At 38.3% G+C, this 18869-nt stretch overlaps 1 protein-coding gene across 2 annotated transcripts; it reads right to left on the reverse strand.

Moving 5' to 3' along the window:
• Positions 1-418: 418 nt before the first annotated feature.
• Positions 419-12191, reverse strand: pax1b (paired box 1b). Of its 2 annotated transcripts, none has more exons than XM_086263987.1 (5): positions 12139-12191; positions 9891-10475; positions 5310-5458; positions 3907-4174; positions 419-827 (listed from the first exon to the last, which is right to left on the reverse strand). In XM_086263987.1, exons 1-5 carry the CDS (start codon positions 12140-12142, stop codon positions 763-765), a joined length of 1071 nt encoding a protein of 356 aa, XP_086120113.1. In that variant the 5' UTR covers positions 12143-12191; the 3' UTR covers positions 419-762. The 2 variants fall into 2 exon arrangements, with proteins under 2 accessions (XP_086120113.1, XP_086120114.1); XM_086263988.1 differs by having other exon boundaries at positions 9891-10470; positions 12139-12184.
• Positions 12192-18869: the final 6678 nt, after the last annotated feature.

Raw genomic sequence — 18869 nt, forward strand, 5'->3', positions numbered from 1 at the left:
GTCAGACGAAGGTATGTTTGGTTATGTTCAAACAGACAGACGAAGATTTCGTTAATTATTGATGTTAAATACAGAACTAAATGACATGGAGTAACCTCAGGCTACATTCCATATTTAAGACAAAGCCAGGAAAAGAACAGACTTATTATCAAGTACTCTTAAATATATGCTGTGCTTAAGGTAAACAACAAAATCTACCTGTTATGTACCCATAAATAGTGTCATTAAACTTCAATTACAGGAGAGCCAAACTCATTTAATGCATTTTAAAAAAGACAAAACAATTTGGATAATAACACTAATTAATAACTACAGTTTTCTAATGATAAGATTCTTATCTGATCCATTTTAATATAATATGTTGAAAATATTTTCCTCCTAATGCTAAAATAAGCACAGATGCATTTTTTGTTGCATTATTAAATATTTATTAAGCAAATGTATAGAAAAATATATATACAGCTTTGCCAAAATACTTTACAAGAATTCAAATGCAGCTTAAACATTCTCTTTTGTGGCAACAACATCAAATTATATGGAAGACAAATTCGTTTTATTCAAGCTAAAAACTTTTTTTTTTTAGGACTTTCTCTGGTCGGTTTCGTGTTTTCTTCCTTCACCTTTTCATCACTAAATAAAAGTCCTGATTCGGACAGATTGGTTTGTAGTTCCAGCACAGTCACAGCTCAGTTTGCCACTAATCTTCTAAAACATGACCCTATTTAAACATCGCTCCAGTCCCACTGCGTTTCCTCCACGTCGTCACGAGGCTGAAGATAATCTGTGAGCAGAGTGATGGTGTTTGTTCAGGGGAAGTTTCCCTTCCTCTGCAAAGGAAACACAAGAAATAACCCATTAGCAACATCGTGACCATGTTTCTCTTTTACCGGCATTCAGTTTATTTTATCGAGATTAAACAGCTCTTCTCTAATCAACTATGCACACAGTCGTATCAGCCTAACGAGGATTCCGACTTTATTTGTGGCCCATCAGTCCAGGAAGCCCTTTGAAACCCAATTATTTGAAGGATTTTTAATAGACACTTGTTGGTCAGAGAGTTCTCCCTAAGGGAATTAGAAATCTAATCATAAAGGCATTTGTTGGCACGGATAAAAAGATGATCTATTTCATGTACGTAATCTAGTTTTGTATCAATTTACATGGGTAACTTGGTGTTACTGTCATGACAACAGAGCTAGCATTGAAGTCCACGTGCAAGATGAATATACTCCTTCTACCACTGAAAGCACAGGTCACAACAGCCTTTAGCATCCACACAGTAGCAGACATAGAAGTGATTATCCCACATATAATTTGACCTGAATCGGGGCACATCTAACACTTGTGTGTTCAATATTTGGCCTGTTTGTTTGTTTTGGTGCAGTTCTTCTTAAAATTTACCCCTTACAAAACACGTTTTTTCTTAATGTCAGTTTTCATTGTACAAGCTGGGCAGAGTAAATACTCTGGTGATGATAAAACGAAGTGTTATCATCAGTTCGGCAGCATCAGAAGTCATAAGTAGGACATTGAAAGCAATAAAATACCACAAAACTCTCATTAATTGACAAAGAACTTCACCAACTGCAAAAGTGAATTATAGTTTGTGCATGGACTTGCACGCACGCCTCTCTATTCTTTGCTATTTTGAAAGCCATTTTAAAGAAACTTCACAGATAGCTCAATGGCTTAATTAAAATCAAGACCTCAGATCAAAACACACCTTTACTCTAGGTACGAGTGTACAGACAGGAGAAAGAGTATATCTCCAACTGATGGACAGAGATGCTACAGAAAGAAAGACTGAGTTCTCTGTATTAAGTAAGTAAGTATTTAAGTAAGTATTTTATTCAACCTTCCGTTAAAGGTCGTCTCTGGGCTTTTAAATTCATTTTGAGTGTGTTGTACTGAAACCTGCCGCCCAGCCTGATCCTCCTTTTAAAAAAACTAACTTCAAAGGGATTTTTTGGTTAAACGAAGGATAAATAGGAATGATCTGTTTGTTGATGGTTATCAGAAACTGGTTCTGTGGGCTTCGTGTTTTTCAGCAGTTTTAATAAGGTTTGACGCTGCTGGTGGGAAATCAGATTTGGCTTCATTATTTCAGACGTCTGCCCTTAAAATTTCAGAGTTTCATTTTCATTTGGTTTTGCAGTACATTAATGTTTTGTGTGTTTTTTATTGGGGTTTTTATTCCCTACTAGATTTGTTGAGGCCAAGTCCTGAGGATGAAAAAAGGCAAACAGTTATGAAATTCATTCATTTTTATCAAACTTAATCTGTTTTTGTTAGAAATGTACTGCTAACAACAGTTTACACAGAAAATGTGTGGATTATGTCAGTTTTTGCACAGGACAGCCAACTAACTATAAATGAAATGTTATTTATTCTGTGAAAACCAGGAGCTATTTCTTCTGTGCAATTTGGGGCTTTTTTAATCTTAACAAAACTGTTGTGTTTCTTAAAAACGCATACACATTAGTGGTTGTTGAGGAGGAAAATGCAGCTTTTAGCAGAAAATAAATTCTCTCAGATGTTTTTATAGCTTAAAACACTGGATAGAAGCACTGCGGCTTTTTAGAGAGACCGTTTTATACATCTGTAGTTTTCAGCCAGGCCACAAAAGTCAACTTTCTCTTTAGCTTCCATCCTACAAAAAACTGAAATACTACTGAATATCAACAGTGGGCTGGCAGAGTAATTGGGAATCTGCGGGGCAAAAAAATACAGCACACTTCGGGAAACTATTCATATTATTGCCCTAAAATAAGTTAGGAAAGAAGGAATAACTAAAGGCCAATTTCCAAATTAGCCGGTTTGTCTAAGAGTATAGCGTCTCTTATACGTAAAACGCATGCTCTGTGGCATGTGTTTCATAAATCCAGATGAAGTCGTGTATGCACTGCATTGTTTTGCTGTTACTTGGGTTCTGGATAAAGGCTTGGATAAGAAAAACACCAGGCTGCTAGATTTTTGGGCCACACAGATGATCGTGGTTTGCGTGTCAAGCTTTTAAAATGGCGCCGGTTACTGTTCAGGAATTACTTGTCTGACCAGCAACAGTTAACGATAACGGAAAGCGTCCCACAAGGTTTGGTTCTAGGTCCACTTATTTTTGCAATTTACTAATAGAGCTAATGATTAGCTAATGATCTATAACTTGTACTAAATGAACATAAACTGTTCTTCAGAGCAAAACACAATGATGGCTAACTGCCACATATCCCCAATGCCTGGTGATCTGACACTGAGACCATTCAACTGAACAATTTTGTTAAGATTTCTGTTTTTGTTGTTTTGGAATTAGTACAAGTTTGCATGGTTTTTCCATGGTTGCATCGATTATCTCTGGGTACCTCGGCTTTCTCCCACAGTCCAAATACATGTGCAGATCACATTAACTGGTGATTTTAAAAATTGCCTGTATGTGTGAATGTGAGAGTAAAAGGTTGGCAGCCCTGCGGCAGACTGGTGACCTCTCTAGAGCATACCCTGCCTTTTACCTGGTGGTCAATTAAATTAGGGATTATAAACTGTTTGACTCTGTACCCATTTAAACTGTATTGGTATATTGTTTGGTTTTAATGTGTTCTCTTTTATCTTATCTACATGATTTTTTTATGCTTTTCTTTTCTTTTCTACTCTCAGCTCTGTATGATATCAGAGCTTGTTTCATATGAACTGAGGGGTTTGAACAAGGCTCGGTGTAACATAAACAGTGAAATAAGCACAATGGTTTCACTTTAAATTAAAGCCAATAGGTCATTAATATTTAGTCTCAGAAATTCCCTTGTTTTTCATCACAGCAGTGGGGGTCTGCTAGTTTATCAGTAACAGTAAAAACATCTGGACCAGATGTGGTGCTACACAGAACTGGCTCGAAGGCGACGTCTGAGTCACTCTCACCTTCTCTCTGTGAAAGTTTGAAAGACGTGGAGTGGAAATCTGTAGCTTCCTGTAGTGCAGCTGAGCTGGGATGACTCAGACTCTGAGTCATTCCAGGGCTCAGACTGGGGGTCATTCTGGAATTCAAACTGGGAGTCAGACTGGAGGACTGGGGCTGCCAGTGGTGTCCAGAGTTCATGTAGTTGGTTGCAGGGCCTCCATACACACAGTACTGGTTCGGCGGAGAATATGCACAAGCTGAGAGGTAACCCGGCAGGCCGGATGAAGACTGAGGAAAACAAGGAAAAAAGGGAAGGTTTTAATCCCACTTGTTCCGATCAATCCATTATCTTTCAGGATGATTCACATGCCAACGCTTTGCATCAACTAACTATTGTTGTCGACTGATGCTTGGATCTGGTCTTACTTTAAAAATATTGTCACTGACATTTTTTCTCAAATTACCTCGATGATGGCTTAAACATTCATTTTGCCCTTTAATAAATATTAAAAGGTTTTCTCATAAGTGAGTCTGGTCTACTCGTTTTTTGAAAAGCCATTAGGCTGAAATGTACGTTTATTTTAAAAAAAATAGTCCTGCATATCTCCCTGATCACAAACACCTTTAAAGCTTTACTTTTTTTAACCAATGAGATTTCTGGAGGACCTTTGAAGATCTTCCAGTTCTGATTTTTTTAAATTGCACAGTCAGAAAATCTCCCTAATTTACAAAAAAAGAGTAAAAAAAAAAAATACATGAATAAGAATTTCAATTTTTTTTAGAGAAATAACTCTTTCTCTAAATGTCCTTGTTTTCCCTTTCGTTCCAAAGTAAATAGTAAAATACTCCCTTTTGATTCGTCCACATTACAACAGCTGTTCTATAAGCTCTGTGCACATCAGCAGCTGTTAGAGGTTAACACAAAGATGAAATTAATGAGCTAAAGACACTTGAGACAACCTTTTAAGAAAATCCAAGAATTTAGGCTCCTTCTTCAAAACTTCCACTGGAGTATTTCTAAGTCTCAGTTTAACAGCTGTTTCTACTTTCCCCGAAATACTGGAAAACATGAGAGGGGCTGGTGGATTGTAGCCAATCAGGGCTCTCCTCATAATCAGGACTGACAACTATCATCAAAGCAGAACAAGCAAATGGCAAAATAGCAGCAAGTAAAGCAAAATTCAGACACAGAAGGATTCTGCCTTTAATAAATTCATTCGTGTGCTGTAAATCACACTTTTATTTTCCAGTTCATGTAAAGCCTGTGACATGTTGACCAGTTTAATTTCATAGTCAGAATTTATTCCTGTTTTACTGCCAAAATAAACATAAAAGTCATATTTTATTTGTACCTTCCTGCAATTAAAAGTGTTCCTTGTGCAAAAAAACCACTTTGTTTGCAGGTAATGTTCAGGCTACTTACCTGCTGTGGATATTTGATGTCCAGTTCGTTGTTGGGTTTCTCGACTCCATTGATTCCAGACGGAAACGATCTACTGCTCATACTGGTCATGCTGGGAACGCTGGTCCATTCCTCCATTTTGGCTGGATGTCCATCAGATCCAGGCACACCTTTAAAAAAACATGTAAAATGATATAGCTCATAAAAAAATTATACAGTCTTAATGTTTTTCATTGCAAACTGATTCAGCAGAGATCAGTGGGACAACTTGAGAACCGATGTTCTAACAGTTATCTGTTGGTTCATCAGACTAGAGTAAAGTCGTTTGTGCAAAACCTATTAAATCAAATTTCATAAACTTGTTAGAGGAACAACACATTAAATATTGATGTAGGTCAATGTTTTTGAAAGTACGTGATAGGTAACCGCCCGGCAAAGGATATTTGAGAAAGCACAAGCAAAGTGGCTCATATCAAAAAATAAGATTAAATTAGTCCACTCAGAGTAAATTTCAAGTCAAGTCAAGTCAAGTCAAGTCAACTTTATTTGTCAATTCTGCCACATGTACAGGACATACACAGAATAGAAATTGCGTTACTCTCAAACCCTAGTGATTAGAAAAATGCAAATAAAATAATTAAAAAGTAAAAATTTAAATAAATACAATACAATTTTACGTATAACAAAAAAAAAGCTATGCAATATACAATATACAATATTCAAGTAAGAAGGCATAGTGGTGCAAAATAGGCAAATAGTGCAAATGGAGATTTAGTAGTGTACGGTAAGAGATAGTGTAACAACAAAGTCTTATGAGGTCCAATGCTTAAGCAGTCCAATGCTCCACAAAGTGACTGGAGCAGGCCAGTGAGTGCGTCAGAGAGTGAGTGTGTGTGTGTGTGTGACAGAGTTCAGTGAGACCGTGGTGGAGAAGAGGGGAGAGGGGGGCAGAATCGGGAGGGAGTTTAGCTTCCTGGCAGCCTGATGGATGAAGCTGTCCTTCAGTCTGCTGGTCCTGGCCTGGAGACTCCGCAGTCTCCTCCCTGACGGCAGCAGCTTGAAGAAGCTTTGCATTGGGTGCGTGGGATCAGCCGCTATGCAAAGGGCTTTTTTAGTGAGACGGGTGCTGTAAATGTCCTGGAGGGAGGGGAGAGAGACACCAATGATCCTCTCTGCAGCTCTCACTATGCGTTGGAGGGTTCTATGGCAGGACGCATTGCAGGCTCCAAACCACACAGTGATGCAGCTCGACATAAATTTAAGAAGTAAATAAAAACATAATAGAATTAAAAAGTTTAAGATGGAATAAGAAGACAAGAAGTGGAGCCACTTCTGGCCTGCTTCAGGTTAAGATTAGCAATAATAACACATATTAGGGTTTGTTGAAGGACAGCAGTCGAAGGCTTTTTTGTAATTGTTAACCAAAACTCTTATGCACGACAAAATGCTTCAGTTAATATTTTTCTAATTTCCACATTATTTAATTTTGGAGCAACACCAGGAACGCACAGGATAAATAATACTGAAACAGAAACAAAATAAAAAGAAACTGTGGGGAAAATATATAAAATTTAAAAGAAAAAGGTGCGGGAAAAGGTGCTGTACAGACAAACGCTTTGGTTAACAGCGTCTCTGATGGATTTGAGGCAGTTCATTCCTCTGTGGCTGCAGAACTTCAGCAGCTAAAAACATTTTTCTGTGGTACCTTTCACCCAAAAACAATAACTTCAAACTCTGCAGGAGAGCAACAAGCCCAAACATCCAGGCAGAGTCATAAAGAAGTACCGTCATCCTCCAGAAGAACAACAAGAGCTGCAGCAGATGGTCTGACCCTGCAGAGCCCTGCGCAGCAACATGGAAACTGTCTGGATCACACGCACACTAAACCAACAGACGAGCGCTCTCAGAAACCTCCGTGCACTCCAGACTCCACTCTCTGGTAATATCTCCTGGATCTGGTTTGCATGCAGACATTGCTGACGTAGAGTGGCTGGCTTTTTGTCAGTTTGTGTTTCTCTAATCACATGATGGAGGGAGAAAATAAAATAAGGAATAATTTAGTTTTTACTGCATTCTGTTTGTCCAGTGTTAGGTGTGGTAAGGCAAACATTTAAATGTATAATAGTTTGTTGCTTTAAAGATAAATGTGCGCTGCGCAGAATTCGACAGGATGGACTTACTTAGCACGACAGTTTGATTGTTGAGGAGCATCACATTGTTTAGACGCACCCTGAGTGAACGTGCTGCGAATGTTTGTTTGTTTGTTTTAAATGGCACCGATTTAAAATCATTCAGAGAAATAATGTGAAAGCATGAAGCCTCACGATCCAAAGGTTAAGACAAAAGGACCACAGACGTAACTGAATACACATCAAAACTGTATTTTTGAGGGTTACATGTGAGAATATTGTTGCTAGTTTGTTTGGCAGGGAACCGTGGCTTCAGTCTGAGCCTGTTCAGTCATTATTTATAAAATAGGCATGGATCTTATATGAATTGTTTGGGGGAGGGGGGGGGGGGGGTTCAGTCTGTATAATATGTGAGTACTGAATGAATGAATAAATATCAAAATGATCTCCGGGGCCTCGCATGTGTTGAATCAGTACGTGCTGCACATCTTAATAATAATGGATTGGATTTATAAAGTGCTTTTCAAGGCACTATTCATTCACTCTCACACACACTGGTTGAAGGAAGCTACAGTTGTAGCTACAGCTGCCCTGGGGCAGACTGACAGAGGCGAGGCTGCCATATCACGCCATCTGGCCAACACCTATAGGCGGTAGGGTAAAGTGTCTTGCCCAAGGACACAACGACCAGGACAGAGAGCCTGGGGATCAAACCAGCAACCTTCCAGTTACAGATGCGCTTCCCATCCCCCTGAGCCACGGTGGCCCCATCTAAAGCCACATCTTTAGATAGTAATACTGAGGAGTTAACCTGACAGATAAAAGTGACGTTAACCTGAAACTCATCCACAACATGTTGCACTCAAATCTTCATATATGCCTTCATATAACTAATATTTACTTGGCTTAATGTCCGTGTGTCTGCTGATAATTACGTCTTGAACTGTGAACAAACAGGAAGTGTTTTCATTTTCACTGAACACCGGCTCATATTTAATGAGGTTGGTGGAGTGTGCAAAGACCAGTGTCAGTGATGGATGAAGTCGGATATGCTACACATAGTTTAGCACCCGTCCATGAGCGCTGTCAGAAAGTTAATCAAAAGTTTTTACTGGGATCTGTTTCCTTAACTACACATGTGTAGAAAACAGCTCTCAGTAAATAATATTCTGTAATTTTTGATTCGTTTCCAGATAAATCAGAGCGGGTGCTGTTACAGAGGAGCTTTGTGGATCGAGACGTTTCTGTGAGGAAAAATAAAGCAGAGCTGAAGAAGATTAATGATCTAGATCAGATGTGGAGGACGATGAGCTGCTCACAGACTTATTATAGTTTATTTTTTATTTAATAAATCTTTATATTTAGTCATTTCTTAAGTGCTCATCCACTTCAGGCTGATTATGCCTCGGACAGGTAGGCAAACAACCATCACGCTCACGTTCACACCTACAGCCAACGTAGAATCACCAGTTAACCCTAAAGCTCGAGTGCCCAGAGAAAACAAACACACGGCCTACAAACATCACAGTTTGCCACAGAAAGGCCAGTCTACTGAATTCAAACACCAGACCTGGGCTTGCTGTGAGGGGACAGCGTCAACCACTGAACCATCGTTCGCTTGAACTCAAACTTCGACAGTAACTGTTGACAAAATACAAAAATATCACCTCATCTATATTCAGCTGATTCCAAACCAGATACTTTTAACCAGAAATACGAGTGTTTAATATTTAACATGTGAATCAGGAACAACACGACAGCACGATTAGATTGCAGTGAATGATGGTCTTTAGACTTTGTTAGTTTATCAAAAGGTCACTGAGGTCACAGTGTATGAATAACTTATAATCTGTGCCTCTCATCTGTTGAGATGTACTCTCAGAGACAAGATGATTTTGGAAATGAATATTTCACAGTTTCACGTTGACAATTTAAATGAACAAGAATTATCCAGTGAGGAAATAAATAAACCCATTTTTCTTATTTGTAATAACAATAATAATCTGCTGATTCACTCACCCACCCATTAAAGACATTTTATTTGTTAATTCATTTCATTTTCCCCATGGTATTTTTGATTTAAACTAATTTTACAGAAAAACTCATTTTAATCTACAGTGGACTAAAGTTATGTTTTCATTTAAAGTCGGGAGAACTTTAAGGTTTAGATTCAAACTTTTAAGGTTTAAATTAACAGAAGGCTAATTATTATACTAATCAAACGTATTATTATTATTATAAGATTATTTAAAAAGGTAAATTTTAATAATTTTCATCATGTAAAATCAAACCTTATCAATTTTTAAATAATTAATTTTACTGTATTAAAGATATAAGTAGAATAATTGGTTTGATTTATTTGAATAAACCAGCACATCTTTTAAACAAAATTTAAATGTTTTAATGCATAAACCCGATTTTTAACATTTTTATACTGAGTGTTAAGTGTGAAATATAAAGACTCTCCACCAACCTCCCGGCTCCATGAAGGCCCTGATGCCCAGGAAGTTGTGCCAGCTCCGGGGCAGGCCGATGTGTCCCGCGGTGCCGCTGCCGGTTCTGGTCCCGGAGGGGGCCCCGGGCCCGCTGTAGGATGGGTACGGGTAAACAGGGCCGTACTGCAGCGGGGCCTTGATGCCGTCGCACGGTCGCGGCTGAGAAAGAGTCCCGATTTTATTCCTGAGGATGCGGCTGATGGAGCTGACGGAGGGCACGTTGTACTTATCGCACACCCCGTCGGACAGCAGCCGGTCCCGGATCTCCCAGGCGAAGATGCCCGGGTCCCCCTGCTTGTAGTCCCGGATGCTCTTCACCACGGCGGGGGTGGTGACCCGAGGCTTGCTGCCGCCGATGGCCCCCGGCAGGATGGAGCCGGTCTCGTTGTAGCGAGCCAGGATCTTGGAAACGCAGCCGTGAGAGACCCGCAGCTGGCGGCTGATGTCGCAGGGCCGCATACCGAGCTGCGCCAACTCCACGATCCGCAGGCGCACCGGGTTCGGCAGCGGGCGGCCGTTCACGAACACCCCGCCGAGCTGATTCACCTCCCCGTAGCTCTGCTCTGCAACACGGGGGGAGAGGTGTGACCGAGCCGCTCGGGTGTAAAGCGGGAGCAGGTTTAAAGGCTTCGCAGGAAACATCTTATTATTATTTTAAGAAAGTTATAAACCCTGTTCTCAAAATAAACGTCTCCGTTAAACGACGTTAAATGTGTGACCGTGTTAGTTTTTCCTGATTAAACATAAATCAGATTTTAACTGTTATTTAAATGATAAACATTAAACAAATGACTGAAGATTATTTAACCAGAATAATGATTACATTTATTACGTCATCCATGGCATTAATACATGTTGTTAACGTTAATTTAAAACTTTTAGTATATTTTAGTTTAATTCGCTTATAAAATATGGAAATAAAACAAACATTTTTAAGCTTCTTTATGTGATATCTACTTGGAAAATAAATCCATAACAATACACGTTTTATTAAAGTTTATCTCCGAAAAAACGACAAATTTGTAATTTGTTTCTGATCTTCTGTCTCAATCTCCAGCTTTTTTATACTAAACACGTAGATTAGATTAATTTAAATGACTGAATGTTTAACGCATTAAATGATGCTGAGATTTTACTGGCTGATGAGGCTGATGTGTGTTTGTGTGCACAGATTAAATCCACTCTTCAATTATAGATCAGATCTTCTTGCTAACTCTACATGCAGCTCAGCTGAGGATTCATCTGTGGTGTTAGTGCAGCGCTGCACTTCCTGTTTGTTTCTGCTCATCTGCTGTACTAAAAGAATCTTCTTATAGCTTAAAATTCAGCCTTAAAACTTTCTGGCTCCATTTGAGGAGATTTCTGGGTGTTAATAGGACAAAAAAGCTTTTCGCAAGTTGGCAGCAAAAATGATTTATTTGAGAATTTAAATCACTGCTGAATGAACCAGTTTGTCCTCTTAATACTTCGTTTATGTTCCTCTGACAGTCCTGTAACAGTCATTTAAATGCATTCACTGGGGTCTAGACTCTCACTTTGTCCTCACTGTTTGTGCACATCTATTATCAGTCAGAGGCATTTTTTTAAACCTTATATTTATTGTTCTTGTTGCCCATCATTAGCACGCGCTCTTCATTTCACCTGCAGCTTTCCTGGTTAGATAAATGAGGAAGGAAGGAGTTTAATTTGACTGACTGCAGCAGACTAAAGCTCAGACACGTTTCTGCAAACACTGAGTGATAAATTCATAAACTTACTTTAAAAAAAGCTCATCTTTGGGAATTTCTCATCAACAGTGAAGAAGTGAAGAACATGCTCCTTATGTTTCATGTTGTTTTTTTTATCAAATATAATTCTTGCCTTTACCCTGCATAATCTCCGGTCTACTCTGGATTCTTTTATAGGTGTATGCATACTAACAGTTGTTTTTTAATATTTTAATATTTATTGAAAGTGTTATTAATGCACAACAACAGTTTAAAGAGGCTGTAGCACACAGATCAGCTCATTTTAGTTTAAAAGCACCTCGGCGTCTTATTTTGTGTTCACTTTACTTGCTGCTGGTATAGCTACACCGTGTCACATTTTAAAAGATAGTCAAGCACCAACAATGCAGCTTTTCTTCAATAAAACACTCCAGAAAAGATGAAATCTCCTCCAAATCTCACATAAATCCCTTTTCTCTTCTTCAGAGTCACCTTCAGGTTAAATCTGTATCAAACTCACCCATCAGCTGCCGTCCACAACGTCTCACTGCTCCACCATCCAACCCTCCGACTGCAGCCTGCAGCGATCTGAAGAGATTTGAACCACCACCACCTCCTCCTTGTCCTCTTCCTTCTCCTCATTTCCTGCTTGCAGGCTGTCATCAGAAATACGAGAGTTCCTGAAGGGCTCTGAAAGCTGGATTTCTTTTCTCCCATGTCCACATGTTGACATTGAACTCATCTTGAGCTGTTTATTTCCCCACAGACTCAGAGGACAGCAGCTGCCAAAGGATCTGCTTAAAGGACGACACAACACAACGAACTGACGTCACTGGAAAGAGTTTGTTCAAAGCCACTCTGTGTGTGCATGTTAAACAGAACTGACAGATAAATAATAACATAATAAGGCACCACAAAATTTTTTTTTTAAAAGTCCAGAAATAAACAACAACAACAAAACTAGGCTCATTACAACTTGTAATTTTTTTTTACTTTTATTTATGATCATTGATTCAACTGCAAAATTAAACCCACCTGTAATGTACGCAGTCCAAACGGGTGACTGAACACAGCAGGTCAAATTCCCATCGAGTCACAAAGTGCACAGCAGTGCTAGACTGCTGTTCCACAAAATCAGTCCATTAATGTAATTAAACACAAAACAAAGAACAGGTTGTTTGGTACCAACTGTCATCCTCCTGCAAAACTAAACCAGCATCTAGTTAACAAAACCTGCAGTTCCCCTGATGCCCACTTGAGGTTGCCTCTAAAAACGAGTAATTCCTCACAGACTCCCTCATTAAAACACCAATTTACAGCTGAAGTAAACGTGTTTACAGAACTGACCTCTGTAGATTGTTCCCCTTTCACAAAAAGTGTATAAAGTTTTCTTTATTTATTTGATCGGAACCTGGTGGGTACTGCAGTGGTTGCTTTGACTGGCAGGTGAGCTGACACAGGCACGTGTAGCTGCAGTCGCCTGGTTGTCCTTCACTCAGTAAATGAGCATGTAAAAGCAGCCACCGTAGTGGAGTCTCTCTATGTCTGCGCATTTTTATTGCAGCTGTCTGATTAATATTATGACCTGCGGAGTTTTATTAAACTGTTATTTCGCACTAATTAGCGACTATCTGTGTCTGTGTGCAGCACCTGTACAGCTTTGTGAAGCACATTAGCACCTTCTTATTGATACAAGCCAACTTCTGGTTGTATTGAATGCAGCACAGCAGTGGCTAAAACACCCATCTTTAGGCTTCAAAATGCAGGGCCAAAAACCAGCCGGTGACACCACGTCCATCTATTATATACAGTCTATGGTGCCAGCATAGGCAGCTGTAGTCCTATAATTTGAGTCGCTGTGCTGCACCTTTGAATTCCAACCCCATGTGCTTAGCCCCTTCAGTGATTTGGTCATTTTTTCTCTTGATCTTATTCGGCCCATGACACCAGCACCTGTCACTCCAGAGGCACCCAGAGATTTTATTTTTTACAGAATATATAAACTAATAAACAAATGTGTTAGATTATAGCTAAAACTGTCGAGCAGTATACAAGTGATTAAAATCATTTCCAACCTTAGCATTAAAGTGATATACAGTAATATTGATGCAATAATATTCTGTCTGATCAGTACTTTTACTTTGGGTTCTTTAAGTATGATTGATGTGAAAACTTTAGCTTTTGGACTTAAGCAGGATTATAACTTTTACAAAGTACTTTGCAAAACAGTCATAACATATGAAATGTAAAATATGAAAAAACCTTTTTCAGGCACTGCTTTAGTACACAGGCTGCACAGGAGCCTTGAAATCATTGTTTCTCAGATTTTAGATATTCTATTTCCTCTTGTACGCAGATATATTTAATTACCACTTTCTTCCTCATCTACACCGCACATTTCACTCACACCAGACTTTTGTATCTTTGGTTCAGGGTGCTCCTGAACCAAGTTCATTCCCTTCATTTGAAAGCATCCACTGATCTGTTTTTCCCTTTTATTTATGATTCATGTTTTAAATTATACGTCTTGCTTTTGAGCTGTTACAATCTCAACATCTGAATGTTCACTTGGGATTTTAAATTCCACAGTTTTAAAAGCATATCTGTGACTATTAACCGCCACACTCAGTAAGAAACGCTAAATACTGCCTGACTGACTCTGGTTTCTAATGTAGCGGCGCCTCCTTTTGGAAGATTGCCTGCATTACAGCTCCGCTCCCACCTCACTGGAGACGAGATCCACTGTTACTGTCTGAACATTTAAACACCCAGCAGGGCTTCACTGGCCAGTTTTGTTTTGCCACATAATTAACAAAAAATTAAAAAAAATAAAAAAAATCAGAAACTACAAGACGCCCCCTGCTCACAATGATTCGTCCATTCATTTTGCATTCAAGTTTTTCTCATTACAAACCTTTACAAACCAAGTGTGTCTGCTATTTGGGATTTGTACACATTTCTTAAACTGATGGTTTGCTGTAATAATAATAATCCTACCAAACAGATCTCTTACACAAATCCAGATTTAATCAAGTGTCAAATAAAGTTAGGGGAGTTAAAGAGTTCCTTTTGTGTTAGTAAGTTCACTGTAAGCAAAACACACAACAAATCAACACAATATAAACTTCCTATGTTACACAGGAACTAAACTCTGTAAGGAGGTCCACGCCGTGAATTTGTCATATTGAAAATATTCTGTGGTTCAGATCGATCCCTGATCTTCAATTAATCGTATTATGAAGGAAATGAATCTCTGAGTCTCTGGGAGGGTGTTGTTTGTCCTGGATTTTTAATATCCAGCCTCAGTGGCACTAGCTGCAGGTCCTTCCCGAGACAGCAGGGGGCAGTCTGAATTCATAATTGTGCGGCATTGGACTGGATATCCATTTAAAGCTTCCAGCAGGGACTTTGGGACTCTCTCCTTCTCTAAAATGTTACATTTTACAGTTTTTTAAATGAATGCAGCTCAATTTATAATTTACCTTTTTGTTCTTTTTGTATTAGGGAGCATCTGATGTTTTCTCCAGGTGTGTAACTTTTGTTAATAGTCAATGGTGCAATAGACCTCAATACTTGAAATGTGCAATTCACTTGTATTTTTATTTTTATTCCTATTTATTCTATTTATCCCCTTCGTATATTTTATTTATATATGTCTCTGTATTTATATATGTGTGTGTGTGTGTATATACATATAATATTCTGTAACTATAACTTCTGTCGGTGCTGTGCTTTTGGAAACCGAATTTCCCAGAGGAACCCACCCGAGGGATTAATAAAGTTTTATCTTATCTTATCTTAAAGTCTCTGATATCCATGAGAAATTTTGCCTTTATCAGGAAAAAAAAGACATAAAATATGATAGGATGAAGAACGGTGGATCCAGGGTGAACTTTAGTCAAAAAAGTCACACTCATTCAGCAGTGTTGCACTCCATATGTTAATCCCTTTTATTAGTGCACTGTGTCCCATCAGGGGCCGACCCACAATTTGAAAGAAAGAAACTAAAGGAAGAAAAAAAATGTATCAAAAAAAGCTAAATGTGACCGTCTCCCTTATGGACTTTTTTTTTTTTTAAATTCTGAATCAGATGCTAATTAACAGATAAATCTAAAAATATAAATAAATAAATATTATGTATAAATATAAGAAATAAATAACAGTTTAAAAACTATATCACAATGTGTGTTTTACTGGTTTCTCCTCAGTGAACCAGTTCATCCAGTTCCTCTGTGCAGCGTGTGAAAAGTTTTACACTGCAGCTGCATCTATAGCATATCAGAAAGAACTTTTCAGCCCCCTGCTTCCATGTATTCTTTCAGTTTGGTGTCTCAGCTGCTCTTTTATGTCACATTTCTCGGCGTTAAAGAGGAAAAAAATATAATATTCAATGTGTTTGTTTGGAGACTGTAAATGTGGTAATTATGTTTTATTATTTTACAAACAAAATGAAAAACCTGAACCATTGTGTTACCAGCTGACATATGAGAAAAATAATAAATATATTTTTATTTAGTTATATATCGACTTCTTAATTCACTGTTCGAGAAACTGCACTCTCAATTTCTATTTTTTTTATGATTTAACACTTCATGTTTTATTGCCATTTCTTTTCTTTTTAAAACTGAATTTTACTGTGAGTGTTATTTTATTCAAATTCATTGTATTTTATGTATTTATTTATTTATGTTAATTCATATGTGTGTGTTTTGTATTTTATTGTGATTTTGTTTATGTTTCATTTTGATTTCTTTTATTTTAACAGATTGTTACCAGTTTTTTGCCTTTTTTCAATCCATTTATTATTATTTTAATTCCTTTTATTATCACATTAAGATGAGTTTGGTTACAAGTTTTACTGCAAATTATTTTTAATCTTTTTTTTTTATTTAAATATTTTATTTTTTAGTTTAAATAAACAGAGGCTAATTGTAGATATTGACCACGGGAATGGGTTAAACTGCCGGGTGTGTGTGTGTGGTCATGAATAAAGAGGAGAGTCTATTGAAGGGAGCACGATGAATACCATGACAACTCCCAGCAGTCTCACATGTATTCCCAGCAGAAAAAGAGTGTGTGTGTGTGTGTGTGTGTGTGTGTGTGTGTGTGTGTGTGTGTGTGTGTGTGTGTGTGTGTGTGTCCGTCCATTATAAAGTGTTCGGGGGGAATAAATGGGATAAATGTGGAGGCTGTGCGGTCTTTGTGGCCATGGGCTCGGCGTGTGTTTGTTTGCAGAATTCGACCACCCAGCAGGAATTTACACACACACACACACACACACACACACACACAGCTCATATCTTTGTCACACATCTCACACTCAAAAAAACTGAAGACCAGCGCTCAATCAAACTAACAACTTTCAGAAATGATTGGGACGGTACCCTCCATCATTTTAAATCGTCAATCTGATCCTTCATTTATCTGCTACAACTTGTTTTTAGCCATATTAAAATACAAGGATTTATGAGGAATTTGCAGGATTTGGATTAATTCCCACTAACACCTGTAGGTTTTCCGGGCCTATTAAAAAGGGGGAAAAAAAGTATTTTCATCCTGAAACACAAAAACAAATCAGTTCAAAAATGAAAAGCAAACAGCGCTTTGTGAGATTACTGTGGTTACAAATCCTGACTATGACTTTGCTTTTCAATATTCTCTTCATCTGAATTTTTTGAATCAATTACTTCTAACATTTTATTGACTAAATGCTCGTCTTTACCTCGTGGCACCCACATTTTGAAAAGGAACAGAGAGTAAAATGAACAAAAAACTACATTTAAAACTGAATAGACAAATAAAAATAGACTGACTCGGTGGTGAAGAGATCACACCGCCCTGCTCCCACTCATTAAATGAAATGAATCCACAGATATGTTAATAAACCAGAAATCAAACAGACTCTGAAGCACTAACTCTTTAATGATAAAGGACCTGAAATTATCAACTAAATCTCCAAGCACCCTTCAGCTAATTAACAGGAAGTGTTTTTTTATTTGAAGCTTTTAATGATCCAAATCGCCACTAAAACCAAACCTAGCAATTAGCTGCATTATGCAACTCAACCACGAACAGACAGGTCAAAGATTCAGCTGATGCTTCGAGAAGCTACGCAGGCTTCCCTCGGTTCACTCATCCAAACAGATATTCTTAAAGGAAAGCCGCCAGAGAAACACAGAATTAAACATCTTCAGCCACTATAAGAACAATGGACCCCTCTAAAGATGGCACGGTGCCCGCAGAGATCCCATCTCACCATTACTGAGACAGTCTGAGGTTACACACTTAATGCACCAGTGTGTAACCTCAGTGACAGTTCAAGTGACAGTGCCCTCTATTAGCCATGGTCCACAAAGTCTACAGAGGCAGGAGGTTGGGGTGGATGAATGGGTCAGGTGCTCACTGGGAGATGATGAGCTGCACATTGGGACACTGCAGGGCTGCGGTCACATAAGACATGCTCATGAGCCAGAACACCATCAGGAACGTTTTCTTTTACACCACTTGAACTTTAATTTTATTTTTTTCACTGGCCTTTTATTTTTGGTCTTACTTTTGGTTTGGGTTTCAGAAAAAAATGAGAAATGATCTTTCACAGAGCTACAAAGTCTGTTTTAAGAAGCTGTGCAGGTGGTGGTGGTGGTGATGCACGTCACATGAATATCAGCAAGGAGAAAATGATCAACTTTTACTGTTTTCTTTTTGTTTGTTTGCTGTTATGTTTAGGCACTAAAAACTGTTTTTCATGGAGAGGAATTTGGATTTTTGTCCCTCAAAACCTAGACTCAAGGCTTCAAATTGATTTCTTAACCATAATGAAAATGATATTTTAAATAGTGACCATCAGGTGGGGTTAAACAAAAAAGAATTCAAACACTCAGGAAAGTCTTTAGTGAGGTCACAGATCCAAGCAGCCGAGAGCCATTTTTAATTTAGCTTCTACTACCAGACATCTTTTGGTTGTTTAATAAAACTCAAGTTTAGACAGTTTAATTATTTTAATGTATTTAATTACTTGTATTTCAATATAAGTTAATAATAACAGGATTTGGTAATCTGGGAATAACTTGGTGAAAACTGCTCCTGCTCCTGCTCTCCTGCGCTTGTGCAGGTTTGACCTAGGAACTCCGGTTACGCCTGAACGCTAAATTAATGCAGCCCACAAAAAGATTCTTAATCACAGGAGTTTAACCTCCTGTTTAAGATAAAGGTTAATAACACTGGAGATCATGTCACACTCACCTATTTCTT

This window comes from Aulonocara sp. 'chitande type north' Nkhata Bay, linkage group LG15, assembly GCF_057382095.1.
Source record: "Aulonocara sp. 'chitande type north' Nkhata Bay isolate Kocher_YH1m ecotype deep benthic linkage group LG15, A_spYH_male_GT1.1, whole genome shotgun sequence".
Classification (NCBI taxonomy): Eukaryota; Metazoa; Chordata; class Actinopteri; order Cichliformes; family Cichlidae; genus Aulonocara; species Aulonocara sp. 'chitande type north' Nkhata Bay.

Bases quoted from the DNA above. Each gene is read 5' to 3' on its own strand.
- pax1b (XM_086263987.1), bottom strand. The intron at 5,459-9,890 runs GTTGGTGGAGAG...GTTTTTTTAAAG, and splicing joins GGCCTTCATGGAGCCGGGAG to GTGTGCCTGGATCTGATGGA. The intron at 4,175-5,309 runs GTAAGTAGCCTG...TGTTTTCCTCAG, and splicing joins ACATCAAATATCCACAGCAG to TCTTCATCCGGCCTGCCGGG.